Source organism: Peromyscus leucopus, chromosome 4 (genome assembly GCF_004664715.2).
Source record: "Peromyscus leucopus breed LL Stock chromosome 4, UCI_PerLeu_2.1, whole genome shotgun sequence".
NCBI classification, from domain to species: Eukaryota; Metazoa; Chordata; class Mammalia; order Rodentia; family Cricetidae; genus Peromyscus; species Peromyscus leucopus.
This window is the reverse complement of record NC_051066.1, coordinates 78904572-78919534: the sequence shown is the minus strand read 5'-3', so window position 1 is coordinate 78919534 and position 14963 is coordinate 78904572. Positions and strand designations below refer to the sequence as shown.

Below are 14963 nucleotides of genomic sequence, written 5' to 3'. Positions count from 1 at the left end.
AAACCAAGTCTAAATCTTATCCAAATTGTCACAAACGTGAAATAGACGTGGTAGAAATTAATCTCCACATGTATGCATTAACATCTGTGTGTGTGTGTGCGCGCGCGCGCGTGCATGGCAACAATCCTGGTCTGGTAAAGAGTCTTCTCCAAGTCTCATTTCTTGGGTAGGCAGGCAGACAGACAAATAACTCTGTACTGAAATTCATGAGCTATCTACCGTGTCAGTTCCAGACAACTCTTAACAAAGTTCGGTTCTGTTTTCTCTTAAAATAATACAATTTTTTCAGCTTTTTCAGGTTTCAATTAACTAGGAAAACAAACAAACTCGTGCAAGTCCAGAGGCACTGGGAGTCCTGGATTTGGAATTACTGGCCATTGAGAGTTGCCCACCATGGGTCCTAGGAACAAGGGACCTCTGCAAGAGCAGTACTCAGTCTTAACCACTGAGCCATCTCTCCAGCCCCTAACTGACCTGTTTGTGACCCATTCCTGATATTTCATTTCTGAGTACTACTTTGTGCTATCAGTAGGATCCCCTTGGAGAATCCCAGGGCATACTCAACCCAGATTTGATATCATTAACAGTTTCCCATAATCCCTCACACACAGAGAAACATCAGATTCGTCAAGATAATGCAACAGTCTCCCTGCACTCTTGGTAATTTACAAACACAGTATCTTTGAAATAGCTTAATTGCATGAAAGTACAAAAGGAATAGACACATTCAAAGTGCATCAATTTTAAAACTGTAAACAAATTTGATGGCTACTATAGGGTCTTCTTTTACCAAAAAACAAACACTACAATGAATACCTCAACTTGCAAATGTTTTTAAAAGGCCATTCAATTATAGGCTGTACTTGAGTAAGACAAGACTCTACTTTCCTTAGTTTGGTGTATACAGCTCTGAACAAATCATGCTTTTTCACAAGTATAATAGACAGAACTTGTATCAAGTTTCTAAAACATTTTGCCTAACTTATAACAGGGTAATAAACACATCAAGCGCTTAACAGGTTAAATATACTCACAAACACATACACATACATATCTCTTCTGCATCCCACGCTCCCATCCCCAACCAGATCTCACTTTAATCATAAAAATGTGTTGGCAGGAATAATGCTTTTATGAGACAATTTTAGTAAAATTTAATTTAACCTATAGATACCATCTTATAGATTGCTATAAGGAAGAAGTGGGAATCCACCCTCTCTATAATACATACATTCACATGTATATAATATGTAAACAAAATGTACTTTCATTCTAGAATGTAACGTCCATTTCTGAGAATTACTCAAACGTCAGACTCCTTACCCTGGAACCACTAACTTCTGCCCATTGTGAATCCGATATGAACAGCGGTAATCATCAGGGAGCTTGCAACCAATCTGAGCTTCCACAGCATCCAAGTCTTCCTCACGTGCGCCTTCTGCAAACACACACCAAAGACAGAAGTGTGTACACACAATCAGACTTCAATCTAGTAGGTCAACTGCCAACCAACCCATGAAACAATCTTATAGCAAGTGAATTCTGTTCAACATACAGTGTCAAAACACAGGGCAATGAATTGGAAATTGATTTTAAACACTGAATGGAGTCCTTAGTTTCCTCTCGACAGGGAAAATACTGGCACAAAGTAAAATGGAGAGGGGTACCAAGGAAATGAGTAATTAATTATTTTTTTTACATTGTAACAAAAACCTCACTTTTCCAAACCTAATATATTCATACTTAAAAAAAAAAAAAAACCTTGAAAGTTCTCTCAGCTGATGTCATTCTAGAGTTTCAATGTGACCCTTTACAGGAAATATGGGACATTAGACAGATGTAGGTTCATGCTGTGAGGAGTCACTAAGTTGAACTCTTGAGAGCACATTTGAAAACTTGCCCCCTGCATTCCAGCTGTCACAAGCAGGAAAAAAACAATACCAATACCAAGAGAAGAGATCTACTTCCAAGCAACAGCCCCTCAGGCTGTTGGGCCAAACCTCTCATTATTGAATGATTATGGCAGAAATGCTATTGAAGACATAAAAAAATAAATAAAACCACCAACTACCACCAACAACAAAACACCCCACAAGGTAGCCAGATATGGTGGCACATGAGTATAACCCCAGCAGTGAAAGTTACAGTGAACTCAGAAACGGGAAAACAGAACAAAATAAACACACAAGAGGTCAACCAGGCATCTAGAATCACCTTGATTCAAGCAATTGCCAATTCTCAAACAAGTGGCCAAAGAGAGGAGCCCAGCTTTAGGCAATACTATAGGACTGATGGATTTAAAAAGAAAAAAAGGGGGGGTCTAGAGTCCACAAAGGAGAAAAGGACCTGTTCAAATAAACAAATATGATTTGGGCTAAGTTACAGAAAGCCAAGTCCTAAGAAAAAGTGAACTGGAAAATCAGCAATCTAAGCCAACAAGTGAGAGAAAGGCGCAAAGCCAGAAACAAATCAGCCCTCACGGACAAAAAGCCCAGTTTTTCCAGTTATCAACCCCCTGACAATCTGCAGCAGAAGCAGAAGGAAATCTCTAGAAGAAAAAATTATTACCCTAAGACCCAAATAGTGCTGTGCAATCACTCAAAAGAACTAATCCTTAATAAAAACAAGAACTGACTAAAGAGCAAGCTAAGAGTGTTAACACATCCGTGTGATCCTAGCCCCAGGTTCTCAGGATAAGAAACAGGCTAAAAATTAAAATCACAAACTAACACTAGGGGGCTGGCTCAGTGATGGACACAGAGTGATGGACTCAGTGAGGAACTAAGATGCACAGGGACCTGAGCTGGAGCCCAAATACCCTCCCATATCAGAACTAAAGCTCTTTCACTGTCCAGGAAGTGGTAAACATTAAATTCTATTAGACTTCAATAAATCAAAAATGCATATTTTAATCTATACTGTGATTACTAAAAAGGAAATAAAAGGGAAAGCAAAGAAATTAAACATAATTAAGAATGCAAAAAAGGTGAACATATTTAAACGACATGGTTAAGTTCAACTATATTAGTAAATAAATATCACTAAGCCAAATAATCTAATAAAAAGACAGACTAGGTAAAGAACAAGGGCTCAAGGATGCAGTACAGAAGTAGAGAGCAAAGGCTTAGAATGTGTCAGGCCTTGCCAGGCGGTGATGGCGCACACCTTTAATCCCAGCACTCTGAAGGCAAGGCAGGTGGATCTCTCTGAGTTCAAGGCCAGCCTGGTCTACAGAGCAAGTTCAGGATAGCCAGGGCTACACAAAGAAACTTTGTCTGGGGGTAGGAGAGGGTGTGTTAGGCCTCAGTTTCAATTTCAGCACCGAAGTAATGAAAAAATTCTAGCCGGGCGGTGGTGGCGCACGCCTTTAATCCCAGCACTCGGGAGGCAGAGCCAGGTGGATCTCTGTGAGTTCGAGGCCAGCCTGGCTACCAAGTGAGTCCCAAGAATGGCGCAAAGCTACACAGAGAAACCCTGTCTCGAAAAACAAAAAAAAAAAAAAAAAAAAAAAAAAAAAAATTCTACCCAAGAGACTCATCTTAATGTAGACACAGGGGGAAAAAAGCTAGCATGGCTCTATTCAGATCACACAAGAGAGACTTTAAAGTAAACAGCTTCATTAAAACTAACGGAGAACTTTCATCATAATAACAGCAAAAGGTTAAATTCACCATGTAGGAATCAATTTTGTGTACCTCAGTGAAACAGCATGTGCACATGCACACACACACAAACACATATGTATACACACATTTTTTTTTCTCTTAAAATTTAGAGTACACTGCAAGGGGGTAGCAGGCTAAGCAGTGAAGTACCACCTACGGCCCCAAATGTGTGTGTGTGTGTGTGTGTGTGTGTGTGTGTGTGTGTGTGTGTGTGTTTGTTTCCGAGACAGGGTTTCTCTGTGTAGCTTTGTGCCTTTCCTGGATCTCGCTCTGTAGACCAGGCTGGCCTCGATCCACCTGGCTCTGCCTCCCGAGTGCTGCGATTAAAGGCGAGCACCACCACCACCGTCCGGCCCAAATACATTTTTTAATATCAGAGTTAAAATGGCAAAAAAAAAAAAAAACATTTACAAGCAGTGGATTAATTTTCCACTGCTGCATGAAGTATTAGCAGCTTAAAGCAATACTCATTTGTTTGCCTATTTTGCAAGTAAATGTGAGGCTAGGAAAGCTAGGCAAGGCTCCCTGCTTAAGCACCTCTCCCACACAGGTGCATACCTTGGCCCTGTACTCTAGGCTTAGCTGAGAGGAGGTGGAGTAAACTGAGCCCACCTCCCAGGAAACCAAGCCAGGAACTCATTATTTGTTTCTGCAGATCTAAAGGTCAAGCACAACTCCACTGGATCCTCTGTGTAGATCCCAATGTTGAAATCATGGTGTTAACTGGGGTGCTAGCTCATCTTACCCATTTTTTGCTTCAGATCTTCTTTAAGCTCACTTAGTTATTTGCAGAATTCAGCAGCCTACAGTTTTTTTCAGTGAGGCCCTCAGTGCCTAGCAGCCACCTGACATTCCCTATCATGTAGCCTTCTCCTCAACATACCAGTTTGCTTACTCAAAGTCAACAGAAAAAAACATTATGAATCTCTCAGCCTTCTGAAAGGCCCAGATGCTTTTAAGAATGTACTTGATTAGCTGGGCAGTGGTGGCACACATCTTTAATCCCAGCACTTGGGAGGCAAAGCCAGGTGGATCTTTGTGAGTTCGAGGCCAGCCTGGTCTACAGAGCGAGATCCAGGAAAGGCACAAAGCTACACAAAGAAACCCTGTGTTGGGGAGGAAAAAATGTACTTGATTAAGGGAGGCCCATTCAAGATCATTTTCCTTTTAATTAACATTCAAATTCAATTTATTTGGCACCTTAACTATACCTGCAAAATCTCTTCACATTTCTTTAAAAAAAATAGAGAACAGTTATTTTAAATAATTTGAATATATTAGATAATGGTAATCAAGATGTTTTTATATCACTGGCTATATGAAAGGAGAAATAACTGTACCATGCATGTATACCATGGGCTGAAAATCTTGGGCTACTTCAGAACAGTAAATACCACAGCCGGAAATGTCAACAAACCTGTCAGTAACTAATAGAAACAAAAAGACAGAGGCCTGGGAGAAGACTCAGTGGTTAACAGCACTGGCTCATCTTACAAAGGACCTAAGTTCAACATCCAGAGCCCACACAGCGGCTCATAGACATCTGTAACTTCTAATCCAAGGAATCTGATGCCCTCTTCTGGCCTCCAAGGATACCAGGTACAGCACATGGTGCACACATGAACACATAGATAAAATGCCCACACACATAAAATATAATATTTTTTCATCTTCTAAAAAATAAAAAAATGGGTGGTGGTGGCCCATACCTTTAATCCCAGCACTCAGGAGGCAGATGATCTAAGAGTTCAAAGCCAACCTGGTTTACAAAACTAGTTCCAAAATAGTCAGGGCTACACAAAGAAACCCTGTCTCAAAATACCTAAATAAATAAATAAATGGAGCAAAAATCAGGAAAAGGCAAGATGTCTAGTGCTTAAATGTGCCTGCCACCAAGCCTGATGACATGAGTCATCTCTGGGACCCACAGGTGGAAAGAGAGATCTTACACCTGAAAGCTGTCCTCTGACCTCCATCCAAGTGCCACAGAATGTATGCTACACACACTAAAAAAAACGTAATTTTTAAAAGAGGTGGTAAAGTACTTACTACATAAGCATGAGTACCTGAATGTGAACCTCCAGTGCCCAATCGAGAAGCTGGGTGCAGTGATACCCTGTAATCTAAGAACTAGGGAGGCAGATATAGGAAAATCCTTGAGGTTTGCTGGCCAGACAGTCTAGTGCAACTGTGAGCCTCAGGTTCAGGAAGAGACCCAATACCAAAAATATTTGAACATTTGGGTCATTTCTGGTTCTGGCTGATAGAAAAAACATAATTTTTAAAGAAAGATTTATTTTTATAATTATGTGTATAAGTGTCTTGCCTACATATATGTCCATATATGTGCAGTGCCTGGGGAGGCCAGAAGAGACAGAAAGCAATTAAGGAAGACATCCAACATTGCCTCTAGCTTCTACATCTCACACACACTCACACACACTCACTCACACACACACACTTTTTAAAAAACCTATAAAATAAACTAATATGATTAGAGGTAAATTTATAGTCCTAAATATATTAGGGAGTCTAAAGAATAAAAAGACTGAAAAAAATCTATGACCTAAGTCAGGGGAAAAGAGAATCATAGCAAATTCAAAGAAAAAAAATTAATAAATAAAAAAAAAAACATACAGTAAAGGAGACTGACTAAAACACCAGCTCTTTGAAAGGAGTAGATTAGTCCCTACCCATCAAGAGTGATAATAACTAATATCAGAACTGGAAAAGGTTTTATCACTAAAAACTTACTAAGCCTGAGAGGATGTTAAATACATTTGAAAACACAGACAAAGTAGACATTTCCTGGACAAAATCTATCAAAGCAGAAAGTCTCAAGACTTAAACAGACATTGAGTTCTTCACTTAAAAGCTTCTGCAATGAATTCCAGGGCTGAGTGACTTGCTGACACATTCTACTAATCATCTAAGCAAGAAATCAGACCAAGTTTACATAACTCTTCCAGGGAACAGAAGAGGCAGCACTCCCTCACTTATTTTAAGGTCCTGCCCTTAAAGTCAAGATCACTTTGATACAAAATCCTGCTAAGAACACTGCAAGACAGGAAAATTACATGCCAAACTCTCACAAACATCGATGTAAAATTCCTAGTGAGGGGCTAGAGAGATGGCTCAGCGGTTAAGAACACTTACTGCTCTTATAGAGGACCTGGGTTCAGTTCCCAGCACCCACATAGTGGCTAATAACTATCCTAACTTCGGCTCCAGGGGATCCAATGCCCTCTTCTGGCCTATGCAGAGACTGCATACATGTAGACATAATGCAAGTAAGACACTCCATACATATAAAAATAAATAGAAATCTTTTCTTAAGAAGTTGTTATTGCTAACAGTCAGAACTGGAAATGACCCACATATCCACAATGGTAGGATGAACATAAAATCAGTCTACTCATATACAGTACTAGTCTGTAACAAAAATGAAACTACTATTGAGCCTCACAACCAAACTAGAATTACCTCATCCAAAATACACACTTAACCACATAATTTATATAAAGTCAAGAGAAAATCACTAGATGAATCGGCAGTCAGGACAGTGGCTGTCTCTATGAAAGAGGGAGGGGTACAAGGGGCTTCTGGGTATAAATAATGCTCTACTATTTGATCTGGAGAATGTTTTAATGAATTCATTTACTTTGTGATAACTCTGTGTGAGCTGTGCATTGTGATTTGTGAACATATCTACATATCTGCTAACATCACTAATGATGGCAAACATCTCAACTTTGAAGGAATCTTCCCAAAACACCTACAACTCCAACCATGAAGAAAGTATCAGACAAAACCAATCTGAGATATTTTCTACAAAATACCTCATGAGTTCTTCTCAAAACTGTGTAAGTCATAAAGGACAAGACTCAGAAAGTACCACTGCCATTAATAAGAAATGACAGCTGCATGTGATGTGGTATTATGGACTGGATCCTGAAAGAATACTAAAGACATTAATGGAAAGTCTGGTGAAATCTAAACCAAATGTAAAAGTAACAAAATATTAATGAATTTTTAGTTCTGATAAATGTCCTCCAGTGTAATATACTAGGGAAATTGAGTATACAGAACTCTCTGAAAAATCTAAATTACTCTATAAAATTAATATATATTAATTTTTAATAAATATATATAACTATAAAACTCTCTCTATATAATTCTAATACATACACTAAGGGTTAGGGAGATGCCTCAGTCTAGAAAGCCCTTGCTCTGCAAGAATGAGAACTCGAGTTCAGATCCCTAGCAACCTTTATAAGCCAGGCACTGTGCTGAGTCACTGCAATCCCATAAATTAGAGACACAGGCAGGCATATCCCTACAGCTCACTGACCAGTCCATCTAGTTAAGTTCATGAGTGCAGGTTCAATGTCTCAAAAAACAGGGCGGCAAACAACTTAGGCATCAACCTCTGATCTTCACATGCACGTGTGTTCTGTACACACACACACACACATACTACATACACATACAAAAGAAAATGTAAAAAACCAGAAGTTTAATAGAAAAGAAACCAAGCAGAATAGAAGCCAGAAGTAGTATGTTGGTTAAGAAAAGCAGCTAACGTTTGTATTCTATGTGTTACATGTTAAACTATTTAATACATAAGATTTAGAAGTAAAAACACCTATAGTTAGCTGGGTGTGGTGATGCACACCTTTAATCCCAGCACTTGGGAGGCAGAGACAGATGAATCTCTATGAATTTGAGGCCAGCCTAGTCTACAGAGCTAATCCCAGGACAGCCAGGGCTACACAGAGAAACCCTGTCTCTAAAAACAAACAAAAAACCCTGAATTTAGAAGCCAAGCAAGGTAGTGCAAAACTGGCCTTTAAACCCAGTGCTCGGGAGGCAGAGGCAGGTGGATCTCTGAGTTAAAGGACAGCCTGGTCTATAAAATAAGTCCCAGGAAAGCCAGTGCTGTTACACAGAGAACCCCTGTCTCAAAAACCAAAAAAAAATCAACCAACCAAACCATAGTTAACAAAAAGAGATAAGGAAATACATGTTTACAATACAAGAAAATCAAGACTGAAAAAGACATTCTGCTATGATAAGTCAGACTTATCCTGGCTCCACAACTTAACTATGGACCTTTCTGGAAGTTACTGATCTGTTTGACCTTGTTCTCTCCTCCAAAAAAGAAGCTAATACCACCCACCTGAGAGAGTTAAAGGAAGGACTACAATAATGCCATGTTCTTATTTACTTATAAAGTGCCTTACTGCTTCAATAAATATCCACCTATCATAGAGGAAACAATGACAATTTACCAGAAGCCAAGATCAGTTCATCTTTGTTGCTTACTAGTTACTGGATGTCAAACAGGCCATCTAAATGCTCTTTGTATCCTTTCTCTGATATGAAATGAAGGTACTAGTAATTAATCAAGATTTGGTAAATTATAGCTGAGAGGCTAAATCCTTTTTGTTGGAATCCAGCCACTCCATTTTTGTTTCCGTACTATCTATGGTTGTTTTCCAGAAACAACAGCCTAACAGCAGAACTAAACACAACACACAGGTCTCAGTGAGAGACCATGGGTCCCACAAACTCTAAAATATTTACTGCTTGTTCCTTTAAAGAACTAGTAAACTCCCAACTCAATTCTAAGGAGAATATGATTTGAAAATACACAATTAAGAACATAATATAACACAATCTCAAAATGCTCCACAAAGATTACTCCATGTCCAATGCCTATTCGTCTGCTAATCTTCCTTTTTACTTGACACCTTTATAACCTTCAAATTGAATGAGGGCTGTGGAACTTGAAGCCAGCAGCTAGGGTCTTAACTTAGCGGTCAAAGTCGTAAGCCTGAAATTCCTAGCATTTCCAGCACTATAGATACACTAGGTTTTAACCTTATTCCAAACTCATGACAAGCCCTGAGAACGGGCACCTAGCAGTAGAGCAGACATGGCGAAGGAATCTGACAGCTGGATACAGAACAGACACAAGGAGCCCAGGAATAACAACAGACAACTATATCTGTCCAAAAGACCAATCATACAACAGTCTCACACTAGTAGTGCCCTAATATGAAGTGACCATTTAAGGAACTTCAGAAATTCTAAACAAAATGGGCTAGGTCCTCTTCCTTCAACCACAGCTAAAGATTACACTTCCAAGGTGAGGCCCCCTAGTCAATTCCTGACTTTGTTTTTTACTTATTGATGATAAACCTGGTCTTTTATGCCCTAAGTACTATCCCTACAAAAAGAGAATAAACATCTTCCTTATAGGATTTTTGGAAAGTAAATGAGGCAATATGAAAATTTAGTTTTGCCAGGCAGTGGTGGCACACGCCTTTGATCCCAGCACTGAGGAGGCAGAGAGGCAGGCGGATTTCTGTGAGTTTAAGGCCAGACTGGACCACAGAATGAGTTCCAGGACCATCAGGGCTACACAAAGAAAACATGTCTCAATATTAAATTAAAAAAAAAAACCACCGGGCGGTGGTAGCGCACGCCTTTAATCCCAGCACTCGGGAGGCAGGGGCAGGCGGATCTTTGTGAGTTCAAGGCCAGCCTGGGCTACCAAGTGAGTTCCAGGAAAGGCGCAAAGCTACACAGAGAAACCCTGTCTCGAAAAACCAAAAACCAAAACAAACAAAAAAAAAACCAAAACCATTTAGTTTCATGTCTACCTTTGTGCTATTATAACTAATACCTATTTTACTTATCACCACTGCAAACTTATTTTCAAACTATGTACTCTTGAAGTAGCTTACCCATACAGGTGAATGCTATTACTTATTTCTTCTTAGAAGATAAGCTGTTCGCCGGGCGTTGGTGGCGCACGCCTTTAATCCCAGCACTCGGGAGGCAGAGCCAGGCGGATCTCTGTGAGTTCGAGGCCAGCCTGGGCTACCAAGTGAGCTCCAGGAAAGGCGCAAAGCTACACAGAGAAACCCTGTCTCGAAAAACCAAAAAAAAAAAAAAAAAAAGAAGATAAGCTGTTAAGATATTAAAGGGGGGCTCCCAGTGTTCCACCCTACTCCATTTACTAAGACCATTTACTCTGCCTTCTAACAAACCCAGATTTAAGCACCTTGTCATGAAATCATAGTCTGTCTGAAAGTAACATTTTCATGAGAAATTACAGTGGAAATCTGAAAGAAAAGGGAATGCTATTTCAAAAAGACTGCTTCTAATGAAAAGAGTAAAAAAGAATGGATTCTAATTTTAGCTTAGCAAAACCACAGCATACACATGGTTCCACTTAGTGAAGAAGTCCGAAAAAACTTCAAGTGGAAAGCAGGTAAACAGTTATAAATGTATTTTTATGGGGTTAATTAATAAATCAAACAGAAATGACTTGTTCGTATTTCTAGTCATAATTAGACAATAGAATAGAAAGAACAAAGATTCTTGATCAAATAGACACCAGTTCAATTCTTAGTTTTACTATCTTGTAAATACTAAATGAAAAGTTGTCCTTACTCTGTGTTACTCTAACATTCGTAAAGACCCAGGTTCTTTCCTAACATTTGGTAGACGTCAAACAAGAAATGGTATTGATACAAGTTCCCAATTAAAAATTCATCCTGAGGGCTGCAGAAGGCATGTCTTGTCACTTAAACATGAGGACTGGAGTTTGGATGCCTGGAGACCACACTGAAGTTGAACAGGTGAGGCAGCCCACTGTACTCCAGCACTTGGGAGGTAGAGGCAAGAATACCTGGGGTAAGCAGGCTAGCTAGACTAGCACAGTCAGTGAGCTCAGGAAGAGACCCTACCCCAGTAAATAAAGTGGAGAGCAATCCAGTGATGTCCTCTGGCCTCCAAACATGGATGTGAGTGCACATGTGAACATGACACATGGACACCACATACATACACACAAAACAACAACAACAGTAATCATCTTTTAGGACTGGGGGTATAGTTCCATGGTAGAATACTTGCCTAAAATGCATGAGGCCCTGGGCTCAATCACCATCATTGCAAAAATAAAAATAAATCATAATGGTTATTCTCAAGCAATTTTAGCATTTTCTTTATATAAAACAAATATAGATAAAGTAGTTTAGCTTTTCATCTAATAAATGTATGGGTTTCCAGGCCAACTAAAAAAAGGCAAGATCCTTTTAACAATGTCAGCATTATACTTCCTTGGCTATTAACAAAATGTGAATGGTGAAGAGGTTGGATTAGCCCAGGTACATGACAGATCCAAAGTTATTTAAATTAGTCTGGCTATACTAACTAAAATATGGATGGGAGACCCTGCTTTCCCAGTACCTTTCAGAGATAAAACCATCCGAGGACACCTGGGCTCCAAGTACTTCTTGAGGTCATCCCAGGCCTTTTTAATAGCAGCATAATGGTCAATGTATCTTCCTACATCTGAGTAAGTAGATATGAAGAGAGATCTCCAGCACTGTTTCTTCCGGGATTTCTCTTCCCTAAATAGATATAAAAAAAAAAATTAAAAAATCCTTTGAAATGATTTTAACATGTACTTTTTCTTTTCCTTTGCTTTCTGAGAGAGGGTCATATATAGTACAGGCTGGCCTTCACCTAGCAGCTAAGGATAGCCCTAAACTTCGGATCTTCATACCTCTAGATGTCACATGCTAGGATTGTGTACCACAAACCCAGCTTAGCACATATTTTTGATACCTACCAACACACTTTCATTGGGAGTTTGTGGTTACTCTGCCTTTTTACTTTCCTAACTTATTTTAGCTACAAAGAGAACTAGATAGCAAGAAGTGATATATCAAAAACTTTAATAGCTAATACTGTCATGGTGGGGTTATTTATTAGTCACTTACTTTCTGACTTTCTACTCAAGTTTTTCCCCAAGTTTCCCAGTTCTTAACAAAATATGTGAATAGTATGTCAGTACTAATATCAACTTACTCCTAAAAACGTTATCAGTTAAAAAAAATTTTTTTTTTGAGACAGAGTCTCATGTAGCTCTGGCTGGTATGCCTCTACCTTCCAAGTGCTGAGGTTACAGGTGTGTGCTACTGAATCTGGCCTTAATTATAAAAATATAAAAGGCACTGGGTGGTTGTGTTACACGTCTTTAATCCCAGCACTTGGGAGGCAGAGGCAGGCGGATCTCTATGAGTTCAAAGCCAGCCTGGTCTACAGAGCAAGTTCCAGGACAGGCTCCAAAGCTACACAAAGAAACCCTGTCTCGAAAAAAATTAAAAATTTTATATACATACATACACACACACACACACACACACACACACACACACACATAAATATGGCACAAGTAGTTGTCCCATTCTTGAGAATATTTAGAATAGCATAATATTGCTCTAGCACATCTACACTGGATCAGCCAGAGAATCGTAAATCAAGACAAATACATAATTTAACATCTTTCCTTGCTTTACTTATATAAACATGTATTGAGGTTCACTTGGCCACTGAGAACATTAAGAAATGCACACTTTTTTTCTGTTCAGAAAGTAGACATTCTGATCATAAACCAAGAACGCAAACTTAACACAGAGGATAAGCAACCACAAAGGGTACCTGAGGACTGTTAACCGAGCCTGGACTCCTTCCTACAGAAATATAACCCACCGGAGGACTTAGGGGAAGCTGAATGGGGAGGGCTGAAGCTGTGGCTTGGGATGCAGGGGAGATTTAAGGGTGAAAACCAGGAATGTTACAGAAGACTTGGGGAAGTTCTGAAGTAGACCTGGTGAGGCCACAGACTGAAGACAGCTGTGGTACCAGGTGAAAAGAGCGAGGAGGGTGTGAGCAGTGAAGGAAGCACTAACTGGGAAGGCCAGTGGTTTCAGCAGACGCAGGGAGAGAGACGACTTAGGGGGACCCCTAACTCTGGCTTGGGGTCACGGACGGGTGCTACAGAGAAGACGACAGCTGCACAATTCAAGGTTTGGATGTGAACCAAGAACACATCAGAGCAGAGGTAATTCTGTTTTCTGGAACAGTATGTGTAGTTCAGGCTAGCCACAAACTCAGGGTCTTGTACCACAGTCCCCCAAGTGCTGGACTCCAGGTGTGGTTTTTGTTCAGTTTCAGTTCGGTTTGGGCGAAGGGGTGTAAGGAGGGAATAAAACATCTTTTTATTAATATATAGCATTAACATAAATACATACAGCTAGCAACAAGGCTGGGGTTGTAACTCAACTGCAGAATGCTTGCCTAGCATGAGTGAGGTCCTGGGTACAATATCCAGCACTATAAAAACTGAGCTTTTGATTTTTTTTCTTTTAAGTCTTGAGAAACCCTGTCTTAAAACAAACACACAAACAAAAATCAAACTAAAAAAAGTCTTTAGTTCTAACACTTTAGAATTTATGGAAATTGTTTCTATATTTCTAAATCCTTATACTTCTGGTTCTTGATTTACAAATTTCACATGTATGAGTGATGCCTTTGCTGTGGAAAAATCCTGTGAAGATTTGTCACTGTGATTGGTTTAACAAAGAAGCTGACTGGCCAATAGTGAACAGAATAAGGTTAGGCAGGAGAGTTAGACTAAGAGAATGCTGGGAGGAAAAAGGGCAGAGTCTGGAGCTGCCAGCAGATGCAGAGGGAGCAGGAGATGAACAAGCCATGTTAATAAAGGTACCACCATGTGGCAGAGCGTAAATAAGGAATACAAGTTAACTTAAAAATGTAAGAGCTAGTTAGTAATAAGCCTGAGCTATCGGCCAAGCATTTATAATTAATATAAACCTCAGTGTGTTAATTTGGGAGCTGCTAGTGGAACAGAAACTTCCATCTACATGCCCCTAAGTGAAAGATGAGGATATATCAACACTTAAGATTCTTCCTTCCTCCCAATGCTTAATAGCTGTTATTAACTTTTCCCTTGGTAGAACTAATGCTTTCAGCTTCAAATAATATACTTAGTTCGAGATCAGACTGAGCTACAAAGTGAATTACAGGACAGCCAGGGCTACACAGAGAAACCCTGTCTCAAAAACCCAAAACATATTAAATATTAAATATATATTAACTATATTACACACACACACACACACACACACACACACACACAGAACCTATAGTTCTCCACCAACTTTAGCAATCCTGACTTCCCATGATTGAAGAAACATGTTAGGTATCCCTGCTTTTTCTTCTACTTCTAAATCTCACTGTCATCTACATGTTTATTCTGGCTATGTGGTAACTTTGACTGGACCCAGTAACAGAAACTGGGTTAGAAAGGAAAACTAGTACATAGTATTATGGTAGTCAAAGCTCAGGATTCAAAACTATATATTCTGCACTAGAGGCTGGGAAGGGAAGAAAGCAAGGGGTTCAGACCATCAC

At 39.6% G+C, this 14963-nt stretch overlaps 1 protein-coding gene and 1 non-coding gene across 5 annotated transcripts in view; both read right to left on the bottom strand.

Annotated features, from left to right (window-relative positions):
* Fbxo3 (F-box protein 3) overlaps positions 1-14963 on the bottom strand; it is a 38702-nt gene that overhangs the window by 19821 nt on the left and 3918 nt on the right. For all 4 annotated transcript variants that reach the window (XM_037205060.1, XM_037205059.1, XM_028877907.2 and 1 more), the window contains exons 3-4: positions 11931-12094; positions 1324-1438 (exon numbers count right to left, since the gene is read on the bottom strand). In XM_037205060.1, coding sequence (XP_037060955.1) covers positions 1324-1438; positions 11931-12094 — 279 coding nt within the window. The remainder of the gene's footprint in view (positions 1-1323; positions 1439-11930; positions 12095-14963) is intronic.
* Positions 4158-4296, bottom strand: LOC114699015. Its single transcript, XR_003735446.1, has one exon.